Source organism: Mixophyes fleayi, chromosome 3, assembly GCF_038048845.1.
Source record: "Mixophyes fleayi isolate aMixFle1 chromosome 3, aMixFle1.hap1, whole genome shotgun sequence".
Lineage (NCBI taxonomy): Eukaryota > Metazoa > Chordata > Amphibia > Anura > Limnodynastidae > Mixophyes > Mixophyes fleayi.
This window is the reverse complement of record NC_134404.1, coordinates 299,457,117-299,476,048: the sequence shown is the minus strand read 5'-3', so window position 1 is coordinate 299,476,048 and position 18,932 is coordinate 299,457,117. Positions and strand designations below refer to the sequence as shown.

Here is an 18,932-nt window from a genome sequence, read left to right as displayed (position 1 = left end):
TTTTTGTGTAAAATACACATTTCTGTAACATGAATGTGTGCCAAATAAGCATACATCTGTATGCAGATTTGTTCACATTTTACACTTACGACTTCTGGTCGAGCCAGGGGCATGTTCCCTTAAATGCGATTGAGGTAGACTTGGATCCAGATAAATGCAACTCAACATTACCATGTAAGATCACAATTTTTGCAGCCCACATTTTACATGTATGTTCAGGCCACATTGTGTTTAACTGCACATGAGCCCTGTAGACTGCCATAACATGTGCATATAGTGTTAGACAAAACAATACCTGTGCCCTGTGCACACTTTATATTACTTTTACACTGAATCTATAGACTTATTGGGCCTGATTCATTAAGGAAAGTAAAGCAAACAAAAATAAGTAACTTTGGCAAAATCATGTTGTATGGGAGGGGGAGGTAAATTTAAAATGTGAGGACAGATTTATAATTGGGGTAGAGTATATCCTAGATCATGTCAGTGTAAAAATAAAGCGATCAAGTATTTGTATCCTACATGAAAAACAGTCAGTATTTTCCTTATGTGCAAAATAATAAACTCATTTGCACCCCTTGCATTGTAACATGGTTTTGCCTAGGTTCAAAGTTACTCTTATTCTTGCTTAACTCCTTAATGAATCGTGCCCATTGTACCTAGGCTAAACACACTTCAGCTTCTGCATTCTTGCTGTTGACCATATTTGTGTGCTTATTTAACACAATATAAAGCAACTTAAAATAAGTTGCTAAAATTCCGAAATGTAAGATAATTTAGTGCCACAATCAGTTGGTGGTGACATCGTCCCAGTGTGGGTCAAGGTGAAACCATAATAGTTTTTTCTGCTACTAGGGTGTTAAACCAGACCTGGGGCTAGATTTACTAAGCTGCGGGTTTGAAAAAGTGGGGATGTTGCCTATAGCAACCAATCAGATTCTAGCTGTCATTTTGTAGAAAGCACTAAATAAATGAAAGCTAGAATCTGATTGGTTGCTATAGGCAACATCCTCACTTTTTCAAACCCGCAGCTTAGTAAATCCTGCCCCTGGTTCTTATTCCCTATGTATTGACAAATACATGGAACGCGCCCGTTTATAAAAATGTTATTAAAACTAGGAACCTTTCCTGTCTGTTCATTATCACACTAGCCTCACCCTCAATTAAATGACCCCACTATTTACAATTTCACATGACTACTCACATTACCTTCCTGCTTTGGCTCCAGATTACATTTCCCTTCATGACTGGGGCACTGCTTTTAGTTTTAGGATTACATCGCTATATAGATGTCAAAGCATATAACAGTAATGATTATATTTCTGATTCAGGCACTGGCCTAATTCTTAATAAAACAAAAAGGAGCAACAAGTTACCAGTTCATCTGCTTTTAGTGATTTCTTGCTTCCGACTGTTGTGTTATTAAATAGAAGATCATATATATAGTCCAAATCCTTTGTTCTAGGATTTCTTTGTAAATGAAGAGTGGCATTTATAGGTAAGCTTGATAGTTGTCCAATATCATCTACTGACATGGAAGTATAATAGTGTTATGTGTTCAGTGAAATACAAAAGAACTTCAGAACGATACTTCTAAATTCACATTAAAGATGACCTGATATGTTTCACCTAAAGGACATTTTATTTAGCATATACCATATGGGGGAGATTAAATTTCCAATTTGCTGACATCACTGTGATGTCCGGCTGCGCACATTGGCGGCATTTACGGTAGGAATCTCCGCTCAATTTTCTGTGTACCTCTATGGAAAGCAAGAACAAATGAGTGGAGATTCCTGCCATAACATCAGTGTGAGGCGTCTCCACGGACATTCTGGAGACACCTCACGCCCCATTGAATTTCCTCCTAAAGGATCTAAAATGAGACATTGTTGCTGCCTCCACCTGGAGAGTATCTTTGATCACTGTATGCAGGGCCGGATTAACCATAGGGCTAACTGGGCTACAGCCCAGGGGCCTATGGCATCCAGGGGGCCCTTGAAAGTGCTCAGCAGCAGTATTAATCGGTCGGGGGTGGGGGCGCCCCGGCGCGATCAGTGCTGCTGAGCACTTTCACTGCGGTCCTTCTCCGGCACGCTGTAGTCTCCTCACTGGAGATCTCGTGAGTCTCACTCTCACGAGATCTCCTCAGTAAAGAGCGTACAGCGCGCCGGAGAAGGAGGTAAGTGCTGGGGGGGAGGCACTGGCAGCTCGGATCACGGCAGGGGGGGGGAAATGCGGGCAGCTTGGATCACGGGGGGGGGCCTTACAGGGGAATGGAGGCCCCCTTAGCCCAGGGGCCTCCATTCCCTTAATCCGGCCCTGACTGTATGCAAATACTAAATGTTGCCTTCCTCCTACAACTCCTTAGGGTTGTGAGGTACAAGAGGTGTGACGCAGTAAGAGGCCACTCAGGAACATTTATTTTTCTGCACTGCCAACACAATATATACAATGCACTATGTAAAATGTCCTCTAGGTGAAACATGGCTGATCCTCTTTAAAGTATATCCGCTGCCTATACAGAGTGGGGGCAGCAATTTTATGGGCTGAATCATTATGAAGGAGAACGCACATAATTTTCTTGAAACCAGTGACATCTCTGAAGCATGCCTCATGCCTCAGTACCTTCACTTATTCCTAATGAGTTGACAGGTTAAATATTTACAGTTAATATACAAATAATATACAGTTCAAAGGGGACACCAGAGGTTCAAGATAAGCTCCATGAAAGGGAAGTTTAATAACAAATGTCAGGGACAAAAGTGGCTGCCTTCTAAACGGAGCTCTGCAACTACCTCCCAAAAAAGTCAATATACTATGACAGAGGCACCAGCTTTTACCCAGCAAATTAAAAAAGAGTGAAGATGGCGAAAACAAAATTTAAAAATGTATTAAAAACATATAAAAATATTATGTGCACATACAAGTATACATCCATATAAATATATATCCAAATAAACTTCACCTATTATGTGTGGAGCAACATTTCACTACATCTCTGTTACATTTCTGTTACGGTTTGTATTGAGTCGGACCATAACATCTTAGAAGTTCTAAGTTAGAACCCACCTGCAACAGCACCATATCTCCACTACAACTACAAAGAGAACAGTGTTTATTTCCTAGGAAACTCTTTTTTAGGTCCGCTTACTTCCCTATGCGGACGTGAACAGCGGTCAAAGGTGGAAGATATTTCGTACACACGGCCAGACCACCTATCAGACTTTCGTTGCCATCAGGTGGTATGACTGTTCTTTATTCCACTACACTTTCACATGTGTGAGCCTGTGGCTCAGCTAGACTGGGATATAACTATTACATAATATATTTACCTCTCTCCCCCGCATATGTTACTGAACTCTGGACTTTCCGAATTTGCCATCACATATGAGATTCACGATAGACATAATTCCTTTGCTCCTGTGAATATTCAATTTATGTCCTACAAATTATCTTTAATTGCAGCTGCAGTAGTATTTGGATGTATACTTATATGTGCGCACTATTCAATAATATCTGTATACGTTTTTAATACATTTGTAATTTTGTTTAAACCATCTTCTCTCATTTCTAATTTGTTGGGAATAAAGTTGGTGCCTCTCTCATAATATACTGTCCTAAATATTTATTCAACCCACAAATTGGTTATCTGCACTGTTTGTAGGCAAAAGGGACACTAATTGGGTGGCATTACCCAAAAGATAATCTTATTTTCAATATTCTATCTGTAGGTTTTCATATTGACTATAATGCAATTTTAAAGATAAAACGATAATACATTTATCTATGTTGCAGAATATTGCTGGTAAAAATGCCAGCAAAATATAGTTTAGTTATTTATAAATAATTGTTTCAGCAAAGCACAGATGTTTTCTAAATACTGATACATATTGACAACTATTCTAATTCTGTAGAAGAGGTGATGTTGCAAGCAACCAATGATATTCCTTTACTTATATAGTACTGTTTAGAAAATGAAAGGTAACATATCAGGGCTGCTATAGGTAACACCAACCTTTTCATTAATATCACCTAATGTTGGGCTATCAAAGTACTGCTTAAATAATGTAACTTAACACAAATATATATATATATATATATATATATATATATATATATATATATATATATATATATATATATGTCATACCATATATTCATAACTACTTAATATTCACTTTTTTTATGTAACATTTTTTTAGCAAACCAACAAGAGTCATGCATTGTTACAGTATGTTAAATACAACTCTAATACAACAAACCTAATGGTGTTTTCTTTAAAACGAATAGGAGAAAATCTCTAGCTAATGGAGAAAAGGAAGAGGTATAGGGGAGGAAGGAGTAGGGATTATGTGCATTTGAAATTTGAGTGCATATCATCATCCTATACTCTAATGACCAAAGTTGTTTTTTTGGCTGGAAGACGGCTGGTAATATCCATATATTAAAGCTGCAATCTTACATAGAAGGTTTTTTTTTTCTATAAATGGCAAGTTAAGTTCCTTTTAAGCAACAGTAATTTTTGTTACCTGTAATTCTACAAAGCATTATTTCCTTTTCAATCTGTTGAAGGCAGACAAATATGGCTGCCATTAACCGGCACACAACTCTCATGATGTTATGGGAAGACAGAAGGGGGAAATGAGGGGGGGGGGGGGATTTTACATTGCAGTCAGAGCTCTGTGGGGCATTCCAAAGCCAGTCATAGTGATTCATATTAAAAAAACATACAAACACATGTTATTCATCATGGGACTGCTGCTTTCATAATATTAATAATTTGTATTATCTGAAAAAGGAGGGTATTCTTTCATGCTGCTATCAATAAAATAATATAATGAGTGGTGTAAAATGGTATAAACAGCTGTGAAAGATATCCTTATCTTTGTCACTATCTTACATCACTAGTAATTTAAGATATTGGGCCGGATTCCTTAAGGAAGGTAAGGTAAGAAAATGAGTAAGTTTGTACCCTGGCAAAAACCACGTTGCATTGGAGGGGGATTAATAGTTGCAGTAGGGCATATTCTAGATAAACTTTAAATTTCAGTTTTAAAATAGAGCTATCAAGTATTTGTGTGTTACATGAAAAAAACAACAGCTAGTATTAACTTATGTGCAAAATAATAAACCAATTTGCACCCCTTGCATTGTAAAATGGTTTGTCCAGGAGAAAACTTACTCCTTTTTTTTGCCCATAGTTTCCTTAAAAAAATCAGGGGCATTATCTTTCACCCATTTGATAGTGTCTAACTTCAGGAGCTTCACAACCCCACATTATTCTGGATGCAAAACACCATTCTAAAGTGCCCATATGACATTAGATGAAGGGTCACCAGTTGAGATTAGTTACAGATGTACCCTTCTGTCATCGCTGGTCACCTACAGGGAATGGCCCCATCTCCAAGTACAAATAAAGTCATCCTATGATACAAATGCCAAGATAGCAGTTTTATTTGCAGCCTTTTTATAACTTGCCAGTGATGTGGAATAACTCCAAGGGTTCTAGTCATTAAATGGAGAAAGGCCCTTTACTGATCAAAATATAACAAATAGCTCAAAACTGATCCATGTACCTGATAGCTCTAAATATACAACATTTAATAACAAGACTTCTAACCTGCATGCCACCGTACACTGCAAGTATCTGGGCAACAGCCCTGTTTACCTTGGAACATGAATTCTGCAAAATTTATTGGACTATAATGAACTTATATGAAATATAGTCTTAGGGCTAGATTTACTAAGCTGCGGGTTTGAAAAAGTGGGGATGTTGCCTATAGCAACCAATCAGATTCTAGCTTTCATTTATTTAGTGCATTCTACAGAATGACAGCTAGAATCTGATTGGTTGCTATAGGCAACATCCCCACTTTTTCAAACCCGCAGCTTAGTAAATCTAGCCCTTAGTCTTTGTGCGGACTAACATCTATCTGAATTTTTGTGGACTATTCAACTGTATATTTTGGTTTACAAATAGTTTTTTTGCTGTCATGTTATTATTAAATTTTTAAAGTCAGTTCTAATTGTACATAAATCAAATAACCCCATTTTGCAAATCCAATTTACATCAATACTGGGACATACTCAATAAAATAGAATATTACATCTCTAAGCGCACTATCATACAGATCACTAGAAGATATTATCGCCCATCAAGTGCTGAATTATTATTCTCTGTTTTGACTAAATATACATGAACACATTCACAAAGGAAATATTTGGCTAATATTGATAACAATATGGTGCTAGAGATTAATATACTCATATTGTGTAAAAAGTATAGTAACTTACCATGAGCCCATAGGTGCAGAACAGTGATATTTAAGAACATATAAAGGAATAATTGTTTTAATAGTTTCTCCATTGATGAAGATAAGATGTTTTCTTGTCCTTGATAGCACAGTGGATCCTTCAGGTAATCCTAATGGATGAAGGCTCTAAGACTCATGTTCAGTATAAGTGAGATAGCTAAATTCTACATTGTACTTTATACAGCCCTGTCATTTCTGGGTAGTACACACAATTTTAGTCGACTTACAGATATTCTCATTACGGTGTCTTCAGTAAATATATTGGTTCATGCTTTTGTAAACATTTAGATTTCTGGAGGGATAACTTGTGATGAAACATTGTTTGTTATATCAGATCTTATATTAATTTGTAGTTTTGTCAGTATGTGCTCTTTAGTTTGTGACTGTTAATTGACAGCTCCTGATGCATGGGAAAAACTTGTTTTTCTACGAAACAATGTAACTGCAGTTAATAATACATTGTTTAAGGCATTTCATCACATGTAACAGCATACAGCACTGTATATTATTCCTACAAATGTCCAACAAACATTGAATGTCTACACTATACCCACTTGCTATTGCCCTCTTCTGCTCTGGCTAGGACATGGGTGTTGCATCCATGACCAGTGGGTCCCCTGGTCCCCTGTAATACTCAGGTGTTTAACACAGATTTCCTGGAGTGGACACCAGTGGTGGTGCAGTGCAAAATCAAATGAATGTTGGGCTCCAGTCCATCTCATGATAAATAAACAAACATTTTATTTACACGACTCCTCCTGCACACACGCTGAATGGCTGCAATAGATCACCATATACAAATGCCCACTCCAGCAGTAGATATCTTAACGATAACACAGACAGCTTCTCCAAATGCCTCCAACACATTACACAATACTAATGTTCTTCGATTTAACTCTTTACTCCACCTGCACATACATTACGTAAGTCCATTATCAGTAATAACACAGTTGCATGTCGGGTGTTGCTGGGTGCAGTAGTTCCACACATGGTGAAATACACATAACACTCACTCGTAGGTGTCAGCAAACAAATGACACAATGCAGAGGTCATTGCACTCACTCCACCCAGGATTAACAACATTCCACTATCCCACTGTTTTGGTATACACCATCTCTTTACAGGGACCCACCTACTCACAGTTCCACTGCTGCTGGCCACACTGTTACTTACATGAATGACATCCCAATATTTAGGACACTTTATTACTGACGCTGTGCAATTAAATGGATGTCAATATAGTACCTAGGCAGACCACTCACAACGTCCCAATAGCCAGTGCCTCTCCTGATGTCACTGTATTACCACTACAGCGCTCTTTCTGTTCCTCCTTCCCTCCAGGCGCTGCCAAATTGCAGCAAACCCCCTCCCCCTTACAGTATGACGACACTTTCCAAATGGGCTCTTATATAGGGGACTTCCCCTAATTCAACTCCTGCTCCTAGCTATGCTTTTTCTTCAGTGACACTTTCCAAGGAAAAACAGGATCCTCTCCTACGTCTTCCCTGTGGCTTTCAGCCATACACACTCATCCCTCCTATAGTATCTCGGTCAGGCCTCTTATCCAGATAAAATCGTCCAGGCACTCTCATCCAAAGAGTCTCCTCTCTTTTGGGCCCCTTGCTTGTGGGGACTGTCCCCCTCTTGTCTATGTGCAGCTCTCATGCACCCCTCCATGCTCCCACTATCACTGGTGTCACATCATAGGGGAGCCCTAATGGTAGGAACCCCCCTGCTATCTCTACCTCTCTCTTATAGGGCTTCTAATAAGATAGGGACCTTTAATGGGGTCACAACTAGTGCCCTCATGGCATCCGCTGTCAAAGGATGGTGCCTTGCGGCATTAGCCACGCACCTCCCTCGCCAGGAACCTGGAAGCACCCTCCTACTTCCAGAGTCCCTTTCATGGGGATACCAGCATCTTTATAGACTCTGGTCACCTATGTGAGCCCAGTGCTGGTGCTTTAACTATGCACAGTTGGCCACTCCCCCGCCGATGACACAGACACGTCATCGCATGGGACTCCCTCTCCGGTGGCGCGACCACACTACGGATATGAGGTACTGGCCTCTCTCCTACAACAGTCCAGTGACCTCGTCTGCCATCAGAAGGGGGCAAGACCCCACCACAACTGCAAGATATACTTTGTTAACCTCTGGCATTATCGAAGATAATATTTTGAGTGGAGAAAAAGTATCAAAATATGCCATCTGGTTTTATTTTATACAGATCCATCTGATGCCATCCAGTGGAACTTCGGTAGAGAAGCGCATTTCTTGGGAAAACTTTCTAATTTAAACAAACCTTCAAAACACAAAATTTCTACATGCAATAGACCTCCCCAATGTTCCCTATCTCTTGATTAATTGAAAAAAAATATGGCTTGGTTTAGCCATCTTATAAGAGAAAAACACAATAGCTTTCTTTAATGAAAGGGATAGTTCAAAAGTAGCAGGAGTGTGGACTTATTTGAACTTATTTGAACTTTTGCGCAGTTCACCACTTCAGATTTTTTTAGCCTGTCCATGAACTAAGGTGCACGTCTAGTTAAACCAAAGTGTTTTGCACTGCGCATCAAGTGCGTTTTGTAAAAGACCTCCGATGAAAGCAAGTGTTTGGCTGCTGTGGTTCAGGAAAAAAAAGTATGCCAAAATATAATTGTGGCAGGATGGGCTTAGTTGGCCACCCTGGGCCTGAGTCATTAAGTAGAGTAAGGCAAAAAAAGGAGTAATTGTTTTCTGGGACAAACCATGTTACAATGCAAGGGGTGCAAATTAGTTTATTATTTTGCACATAAGTTAAATACTGGCTGTTTATTTAATGTAGCACACAAATACTTGATAGCTTTATTTTTACACTGGAATTTAAAGTTGATCTAGGACATGCCCTACCCCAACTATAAATCTATCCCCACATTTTACATTTACCTCCCCCTCCAATGCAACATGGTTTTGCCCAGTTGCAAAGTTACTCCTTTTTTATGCTTTACTCTCCTTAATGACTCAGGCCCCCTGTATTTTATCCCTCTACTGCCACCAGTTATATACTGTGCCCTGATGGACTAATTCAGCTACCTTGTCTTTTCTCTCTCCTCAATTTATTTGGGGTTCCCTTTTACTGTCAGTAAGATGCCATTACTGACCACTCCTACTACACCACCTCTGAATGCATTCTATGCAGTAGTTGTAGGAGAGCAGTTGCTGCCAAAACCAGCTACTTCACAACACCTGGAACCGCTTACTTATGGGTGTTAGCGGTTGATGTACTGGCGACTGACTGATTCCGGCTGACGTCTTACTTTGGATCAGGACTGTTGGGTAGCAGGCAGAGCTTTGACTCTGGGCACCGGCTTCAACAAACAACAGCCAGAGAGAGGATTAGAGTTTAGCTCTTATCGGTTGGTCACAGGAATACAATAGACAATAGGTGTCATACAAGAGCTTGAAAGTAGATTGGTGTTTATTGTTCTATAGAGTCCTACTACAGTTGTATTTAAGCACAATTTATTTAGGGATAACAAAGCCCTAGTATGCGTCAAGCCAAAAATGTATTGGTCAATGTAACACTTTCCCCCTTCCTGGCTTAGATCAGATGCTTAATTAACATGCGATTAACTATTCAGTGTGATACAACATGGCTCTCTCAAAAGTACTATATAAAAAAAAAAAAACATTATTATGTTTGATAAAATGTATTTATTAAAACAATGGGTTGATAATGTCAACAAAGATTAATTAATTCCATCTGTTAATTATTTTGAATTTAGGAAACAAAGAAAATCACTTCACAGCATTTCTTTAAAATAAGTTTAATTAAAAAGAGCATTTACAGCTAAAATAATACTTTAGCAAATTCATCGGAGCAGCTTCCAGAAAAGCAAAAACTTGCCAAGCAAAAGTATTAATGCTTCCATTGTCCCAATAGACAAATCATCAATCCCAATAAATTATTAGTGCTACACAGGGTTTACTGTCTATATTTATGTTGGACGTCCAATGCCAAAACGAGGTTTAGACCTGCAACAAAAAAATAAATGAATGAAACAATTCTAGGAAGTGTGTAAATGTATGAATAACTAAAGACACATATTTAAAAAGGAAATTATACCAAAACATTATTTAAAAATAGTGACTTAGTGGTTAGCACTTCTGCCTCACAGCACTGGGGTCATGAGTTTGATTCACGACCATGGCCTTATCTGTGTGTAGTTTGTATGTTCTCCCTGTGTTTGCGTGGGTTTCCTCCGGGTACTCTGGTTTCCTCCCACACTCCAAAAACATACTAGTAGGTTAATTGGCTGCTATCAAAATTGACCCTAGTCTCTCTGTCTGTGTGTGTGTGTGTCTATGTTAGGGAATGTAGACTGTAAGCTCCAATAGGGCAGGGACTGATGTGAGCGAGTTATCTGTACAGTGCTGAGGAATTAGTGGCGCTATATAAATAACTGATGATGATTCTTACTGAAGAAGGAGAACCTGAAGACTCCTATTCTGAAAAGACATTATGGCCCTGGTCCAATTTCTTGGCAGCTTAGGTTAAGGCAACACAGGCCATTTTGACTCAGATTGTTCACACGTGACAATGGTCCTGACAACACATGTTGCTCTCTCTTGCAAGTGACAGTACTGACTGGACTGTGCTGCAATTTCTTCTGCTAGTAGCAGTACATTGAGACACGTGCCGGTGTCTATGAAAGACCGTGGGTTACACCAAGAGACTACAATCATTTCATTTTGTGGGATGTACGCAACAGATTGTGGTTCAAAATCATCCACGTAGCCCTAGTACTAACCATTGGTATTGTTTGTCTTTTTCTCATTTATTTAATTTAGACCGATCCAAGTCCGACTTCATTATGTTATTTGTTACGTACCTATTTTGAACATGGGTCTCCCCACTCATTGTTAATATCTCTCAGCCTTTACTTATTTACACATACTGGGACTCACGTGGAGTAACTCCAGCCACATGATGTAATTCTGCATTACACTGTGTGTCTGTGCTGGTTCTATGTGTATGGCTAGTCCAGTACTCATTAGTGATCAGTAATCAACATGTGAATATTCGCCTATTTGTCTCTCCTCCATTCTTCTCTCAAACAGCGGTATGAGAGATAACAATAAGAACAGTTGTGTGCACGTGGCCTAAAGCATGTAAGCACTAACTGGTAAACAACAAACATTTTATTATTATTGCTTTCAGTGATACTTTCCATTTATTAAAGTAAATATTTAAGTATTGAACAGAGTTCACCAATGAAATATACATATAATGATATATTGTACCTGGGGTTCTTCTCTGTATTACTATGCCGGGTATTGGATTGAGCTGAGGCTTTGATTTGAGCTTCGAGTCTGGAGTAGATTCCACCTGCATGCTAAGGAAGAGAGTTTCTTTAAGTTTATGCATATATTAAGGGCTAAATGAAAGCGAAGGTTGTCCTGGCTTCTATATTAAATCATGCATACATTGTCACTGTGCACTTATGCATTAATTTTTACGGTTTTATTTTTGGAATATGTGTACCAGTGGCTTTCGTCCCCTAAGGATTAATGACTTTTACCTTGCTTGCAAAACAATAGAACTGAATTATTACTAATTAGCTCCACAGTTCACAACTGATCCCCCTTTGGAAGAGCAGTCCTTCTATCTGTACAGAGACAGGAAAGACTGCTGAGACACCTCAGCAGACCAGGACGCCTCACAGATGAAAGCAGACACCAAGGGCATCTGTAAGAAGCAATGCTCTTCCTTACATAAGGACCTATTTTGAGATGATATCTCTTTTGTTTCTGGAGTTAGGCTAATGCACTACTACATATCCCAAGGGTTGTACTCTTAATATTTGTGCTGCAGCAGCCATTAACCATGTCTATACATGACTATTTTCAGTCATATTGTGGTGAGGGTAAAAAAATAATAAAAAAGTTATCGCCTATGGGGCCCAGACTAGTTTGCATTCCTACTATAGGTATTCTATTTCCTGCCACCTTATAGAGATCGATGGTTATATAAGATCCTTTTTGACACCTCTTGCTTCTTACAAACTTCAATATATCACTTTCATCCAAGATTCCCATCTGTGGCAAACAGGGGAGGGCTGGCAAATGTTAGCCCGGGGAGAAAGACTCGACTCAGCAGCCGCTTGGGAACATTTGAAGGAAAAAAAATGCAGATGACCAGGTGACCCAGCCCAAAGTAGTCCACTATGGGACTGGCCAAGGTGGCAGATGCCCCCCTGCCCCCCAGCCCAGCTTGCCACTGGTGGCAAACCACGTCATACTTCTACACAGATAAAATTGTTTGGAAGGGCTGTAACTGATATTTTTGAGTTTCATATTTCCATGACCCAATAAATTTGAGTGCCAAGATCTTGTTGAACCTCTGGGATATAAGAATGGTTGTATTTTTGTTGTATAAGTTTGTTATTTGCATTCTCTTGACTCCTCAGGTAATGCAGGAAAATTTAATGGACTTATGTCCCTTCTTTAATCAATGTAATAATGTATGGAACAGGCTTGAAGAGAAATTCTACTTACTTCCTTCCCATCCTTGTTCTTCACACGTTCAAGGTCTCCGAGTCTTATTTTGATCAGGTGACCTGTGATTTCCGTCATCCTTCTCTGGTCTGCAACAAAAGGACAGCCACATTTTAATGGCTTTGACGGCTCCAAAATAACATTTTTTGCCTGTTTCTATTTTGTGTATAGGAAACAAAAATTAACATTTAATTGGTTTTCAATACAGAGAATAACAAGTAAAAAAAGGCAAGTAAACTCAGTATTCACTATTAAATATACATGCAACCATGTGTATTACTACAAAAATGTATATAATGCATATAGCTAACACTGTCCAGCATATTGTCTTATTATCTCTCAAACCTTTTTGCTGAAAGCTGTTATTTATATACTCTATAGGGGACAGTACAACTTTATCTAGCATCAGTCTGGGATTAGGAGGTAGAATTCTAAAGATTCACAGCTTGGACATATTGGCTTGTATTCTCATAAGTGACAAAATACATCATTTGGCAGACTGCTGTACCAACATAGTCTTCCAAACAATGGCTGAACAAAGCATTTTGTGTTTTATACTACCAAAAAATCCATAATGATTAATAATTTTAATGCCACTAAACTACAGTAGTTTCATTGCTTAATCCAGATTGTGATTGTGGCAACTGCCAAAATGGATTGGATTTATGAATGTGTTTGTTATCCACTCACACTACCTCGGAGGTGGGATACAAATTAGGAGTCAGGTTAAAATACAGTGTGTAGCCTAAAAACATCCGTGCGCAAGTACCTTACTTTTGTGTGTGCCTGAGTGCTTTACATTCACCTGCACCATAGGTGAAGCATATAGCTATCAAGTTACACATGGTTGCATATGCTTGCAGCAGTGAGATGCACTTGTACGCTTGTCATGGACGCATCTCAAAGGTAAATACAGTCATGGCGAAAAGTTTTGATAATGACACAAATATTATTTTTCACAAAGTTTGCTGATTCAGTTTTTCTGATGGTAATTTGCATATACTCATATATCATGAAAAGTGATCAGATGAATTGCAATTAATTTCAAAGTCCCTCTTTGCCATGACAATGAACTTTATCCTAAAAACAACATTTACACTGCATTTCAGCCCTGCCGTAAAAGGACTAGCTGACATCAGGTCAGCTCGTTAACACAGGTTAGTGTTGATGAGGACAAGGCTGGAGATCACTCGGTCATGCTGATTTAGAATAACAGACTGGAAACTTTAAAAGCAGGGTGGTGCTTGAAATCATTGTCCTTCCTCTGTTAACCATGGTTTTCTGCAAGGAAACATGTGCAGTCATCATTGAACTTGTGGTCAATCCTCAAGAGGCGGATGGACAAACAAAAACCCACAAATTCTGACAAACTCCAAGCATTGATTAGGCAAGAATGAGCAGCCATCAGTCAGTATGTGGCCCAGAAGTTGATTGACAGCATGCCAGGGTGAATTGCAGAGGTCTTCAAAAAGAAGGGTCAACACTGCAAATATTGACTCTTTCATAAACTTAATGTAATTGGCAATAAAAGCCTTTGACACTTATGAAATGCTTGTAATTTTACTTCAGTATACCATAGCAACATCTGACAAAAATGTCTCAAAACACTGAAGCAGCAAACTTTGTGAAAACCAATACTTGTGTCATTCTCAAAACTTTTCGCCATGACTGTACATTAGTCTACTTAGATATGTTCTTTTAAAATAACCCCGATTGTAAGCATGTTAATAAACGCATGGATGTGATTAACAGAACAGATCGCATGGCATATAAAAACAATTTAGCATAATTTAAAACAGGACAGAGAGGAGGATAGAGAGTGAGCAGACATGAGACATAGGGCAAACAGAATATATAAGTAGGCTTAGTTATTTGAAAAGAATGGTGTCAGGAAATCATAGTACATCTAATTACTGAGCTGTGACTGCAGGACGTAGAGTAACTTGGAACATGGAGAGTGTATAGCACAATTCACCTCCAGATTAAGTCCTAAACAACTTCCTCATCCTTAGCCAAATGAGTACTAAGATGCTATTAATGAGACATCCTCTGAAGGGTACCAAGAGGACATCATCTTAGTGTAAGTGTAAGCAGTACAGTAATAGAATACAGCTAGCTTCACATACCTTCTTCTCTCTGAGCATCTTGGTTATATCTCATAGAGCGAGACGCATCCCATTTACTTCTCTGAACACTCACTCTGTTAAAACATTAACAATTCATTCATAAAACAAGTCTTTGAGGACGTCATAAGGAACAGGAAAAGATGCTATGAAACACTCACGTAAATGGAGAGGAGTCTCGAGATGACTGTTCAGGGAAATGGGAAAAAACAGTATTAAATTGTGATAGTAATTGTTGCTTTGGGTCTATATCAAAATAGTTTTGTGTGTGTATTTTTGCCACAGACATTTGTTTTTTGTTGTTGTTGTTTGTATTAAAGAGATTCAGAAACTCATAATACTGTTTGAAAATATCTGTTTTTAAAACGTACTTGTGATGCTGATAGAATTCTATCAACAACAAGAAAATCAAACAATATAGAACACAGACAGCTGACTTACATGACTGGCATCTCCAGGAAAGACAAGAGAGTCTATAATTCAGTTTAATATTAAAAAAAAACAACACATAATCTGGAATTTCAGATAAAACTTAACTTTATGGGATTAAATTAACAAAACTAAATTACCTTTTTACAAGACATCTAATGGAAAACCAGTAAGTTTATTACTTGGTACAATATGACTGCATTAAACACTTGTGATGCTTTACAAAAATTGTACAAATAATGAAGTGCCTTATGTCCTTTTTTCTCTGGACCTCTTGAATTCTGGTTGATGATAGAAATGTATAGGCAGTTCAGGCCTCCTAATATTAAGTGCTGGTACCCGGATTTATCTTGGACTAATTCTAGTATGGTTCTTCAACTGACATACAGTGTTCATTGTCAGACACATCATTTATAGTCATTTTGTGTCTTCTATCTAGATGTTTTTGTTTAAATAATTCCGCGGCTTGATCTCTCAAACTTTGTAAGGTCATACTGCCACACGGTCACGGTCATTTCTATTAGAAACGTAAAGAATTTGTCCACATTTTAATAAATAAATGCAATAGAACCACGAAGACTCATTTACAATCCCCAAAACATGAGGATCCACACTGCATCGCTCTCTGAGCACATTTCCAGGTGTATGACAACTGCCAGGTATATGACACAGTCCACAAGAAATAAACCTGTGCCTAGTTTGCAGGATTGGGGATCCACCCAAAGACGCACATGGTGGAAACTGTGGTTTAACTTAATTTATGTCTTAAAAATGTGCAGGGTAATTGGTTGGGAGCAGATTGGATGACACGTGGCTTGATGTGTGTGAAGCTGCTTAATTAAATTTGAACCGCACAAATAAAGCAGAGAAAGCAAGTGCTTACCTTTTCTTGTTGTCTTTCTTTCTTATGGATGATTGGTGAAGAAATTTGCTTTTTTGGCTGTCTAGTGGATTTCTTTAGTTTTTCTTTTCTACCTGCTGAAGACAAAGATATTGGGCCTCATTCATTAAGGAAAGTTAAGTAAAAAATTGAGTAAGTAGTCTCCTGGACAAAACCATGATACAATGCAAGGGGTGCAAATTAGTTTTACTATTTTGCACATAAGTTAATACTGTCTGCCTTTTCATGTAGCACACAAATATCAACTTTAAATTTCAGTGTACAAATAAGTTATCAAGTATTGTGTGCCACATGAACAAACTGACTGTATTTAATTTATGTGCAAAATAGAAAAATAATTTCCACCCCTTGCATTGTAACATGGTTTTGTCCAGGAGACTACCCACTCATTTTTTTTTACTTAACTTTCTTTAATCAGGAGATTATATATATAAATATATATATATATATATATATATATATATAATCTTATTTTTTTCTTTCTAAAACCAATACTACATTAATACATAGACATTAGTATAACTATTTATAGTCCTATTATATCATATTACCCTCAAGTTGGGCATCTGTATTTGATTATACTGACAGTCTGTTGCCTACGCTCTTAACAATTTTACATAAATCATCCCGATTAAATTATCAGATTGATGCACGCGTAGCCAGGTCCCTACAGATTAAATTCATGTCTTGTAGAAGGGATCTGAAGCAGCTGCAAAGCAAATTTGTTTTTGTACGCGTGTCGGGAAGTTGTTCCTGCTGTATTCACTAGATTATTCAAGTTCATATGATGCTTCATAGCAATTAGGTTTGTAACATATAAAATAAAAGTTGTTTATATATGTTACCAAGTTATATGTAAGCATCTGAGGGGTGCGACTGCTGTCAAGTGGACACATCTACTACTCATTACCTACATACACAAACATTTATGTGCAACTTTTTCAAACGCAAGTTATGCTTAAGATTGTCTTCCACTCTGAATCAGGTCCAAAGTGTATTTCTTGTATATGGTATAGAAGACAGTAATGATCTGGGCTTCTTGCTAAAGTGATGGACACCATGCACTATCTGAGAGGCAAATAGGACCCTGGGCCTTCTTCACGTGTAATTCCAGCTGGGGCGACTACAGTTTAATAGTGGTATGGTTTGCTGGGGATGTATTTAGCTAGTTCTCTATTCTTTTTCTGTGCACACTGGCGATACAGAATGTTCTATATGATAGACCTGTGTGCACGCTAACTTGACAAATTAATTTATTAATAACTTATGCAATATATATATACAAACTATAGTTGTATTAATATGTAGGCCAAATCCTATTAAATAATAAGTATATAATAAAGTTTATGGAACTTACGTTTGTAATTAATATGTTAAAAACAATGTATTATTAAAGCAAGCCAAGGATGAATAAATTAAATAAAGCTTTTACAAATTTTAAATATGGCAAATTTAAATGCAATATAATTAAAGAACATGTCTACTTTTGGTCAAATCCCCACTATTTTATTGGCCTCCGCCAAACATGTAGTAACTAGGGTGGAGTGGCGGGAGTGTCTTCCTTAAGGACATCCCTCCAGCATTAATTGAAGTTGGGAGTGGACGCAAGCCAATTGTCTGCTGTATGCTTCTACTAGCAGCTCCTGGCTGTAGGTAACAGATGAGACAGTTGTAGTTGGTAACACAAGTATTTGTTACATATGATGGGTAGGTATAGTGAATGAAAAAGGCTACTTTGTTTTTTGGAAACCTCTTCTTCATCTCCAACTTCATCTTCTGTTACTTCAGATCCCGTTGTGTAGTCTTCATCTTCTGACAGCAGTGACTGCTGCTTCTGAAACACAGTATACATTTATATGCATCAGAGCTGCTGGGTGCTGCAAGTAGTTATCATCACTACAACAAATTGCTGGTAAGAGGTGATCTTTATATATTATATTTAGGTCATTCTGTCTTTAAAGGACTTTTATAACATTATGGAACACAATGGTAATTATTCCTGCCTACGAAACATACACCTATGTCATGGGTGTAACATATCCAACAGTCCTGAACTTCTCTGTGGGCCAACCCTTTCTGCCATTATGTGCTTCCTGATATTACCCTTCCTAAGTCACACTAGTGTGGCTCACTAGTCAAGCTTCTGTTTGGCTGATTAGTTGTATCCGCACCTTTATCCTATTCTAACCCTATTGAAGGGCGTATATTTCACAAAATCCTTGTACTAGTGTCAAGCTCGCGAAGTGAAGCCTGTCAGCATTGATCAGATCATCTTGCCTTGTCTGGAATTCTTCTCTTTTCCAGTTGAGTCCCCGGGCAGATCTAGATTTGCACTGTCGGAGGTGTGTCAGTAAGTCTGTCCGCTGCTTTACATCCTGGGTTCATCTTGATTGAGGTTGTGGTGTCAGGAGTCATTGCCTTTGCAACAGCGACTGCTAGCATTATAAATTTATATATACCTGGGGCAGCATAGACTTATGATTCAGACAGCCTGAGTCATTAAGGAGAGCAAAGCATAAAAAAGGAGTAACTTTGCACCTGGGCAAAACCATGTTGCATTGGAGGGGGTAGTAAATTTAAAATGCGGGGACAGATTTATAGTTGGGATAGGGAATGTCCTA

The 18,932-nt window shown here is 38.2% G+C and overlaps 1 protein-coding gene across 4 annotated transcripts in view; it reads right to left on the bottom strand.

Annotated features, from left to right (window-relative positions):
* Positions 1–10,111: 10,111 nt before the first annotated feature.
* The window catches only part of SANBR (SANT and BTB domain regulator of CSR), a 43,803-nt gene continuing 34,982 nt past the window's right edge, over positions 10,112–18,932 (bottom strand). For 3 of the 4 annotated variants that reach the window (XM_075203864.1, XM_075203866.1, XM_075203865.1), the window contains 7 exons: positions 18,046–18,145; positions 16,294–16,388; positions 15,143–15,168; positions 14,985–15,058; positions 12,859–12,947; positions 11,605–11,696; positions 10,112–10,335 (listed from right to left, as the gene is read on the bottom strand). In XM_075203864.1, the coding sequence (XP_075059965.1) occupies positions 10,299–10,335; positions 11,605–11,696; positions 12,859–12,947; positions 14,985–15,058; positions 15,143–15,168; positions 16,294–16,388; positions 18,046–18,145 (513 nt within the window). In that variant the 3' untranslated portion in view covers positions 10,112–10,298. The remainder of the gene's footprint in view (positions 10,336–11,604; positions 11,697–12,858; positions 12,948–14,984; positions 15,059–15,142; positions 15,169–16,293; positions 16,389–18,045; positions 18,146–18,932) is intronic. The other variant, XM_075203863.1, reaches the window with a different exon arrangement.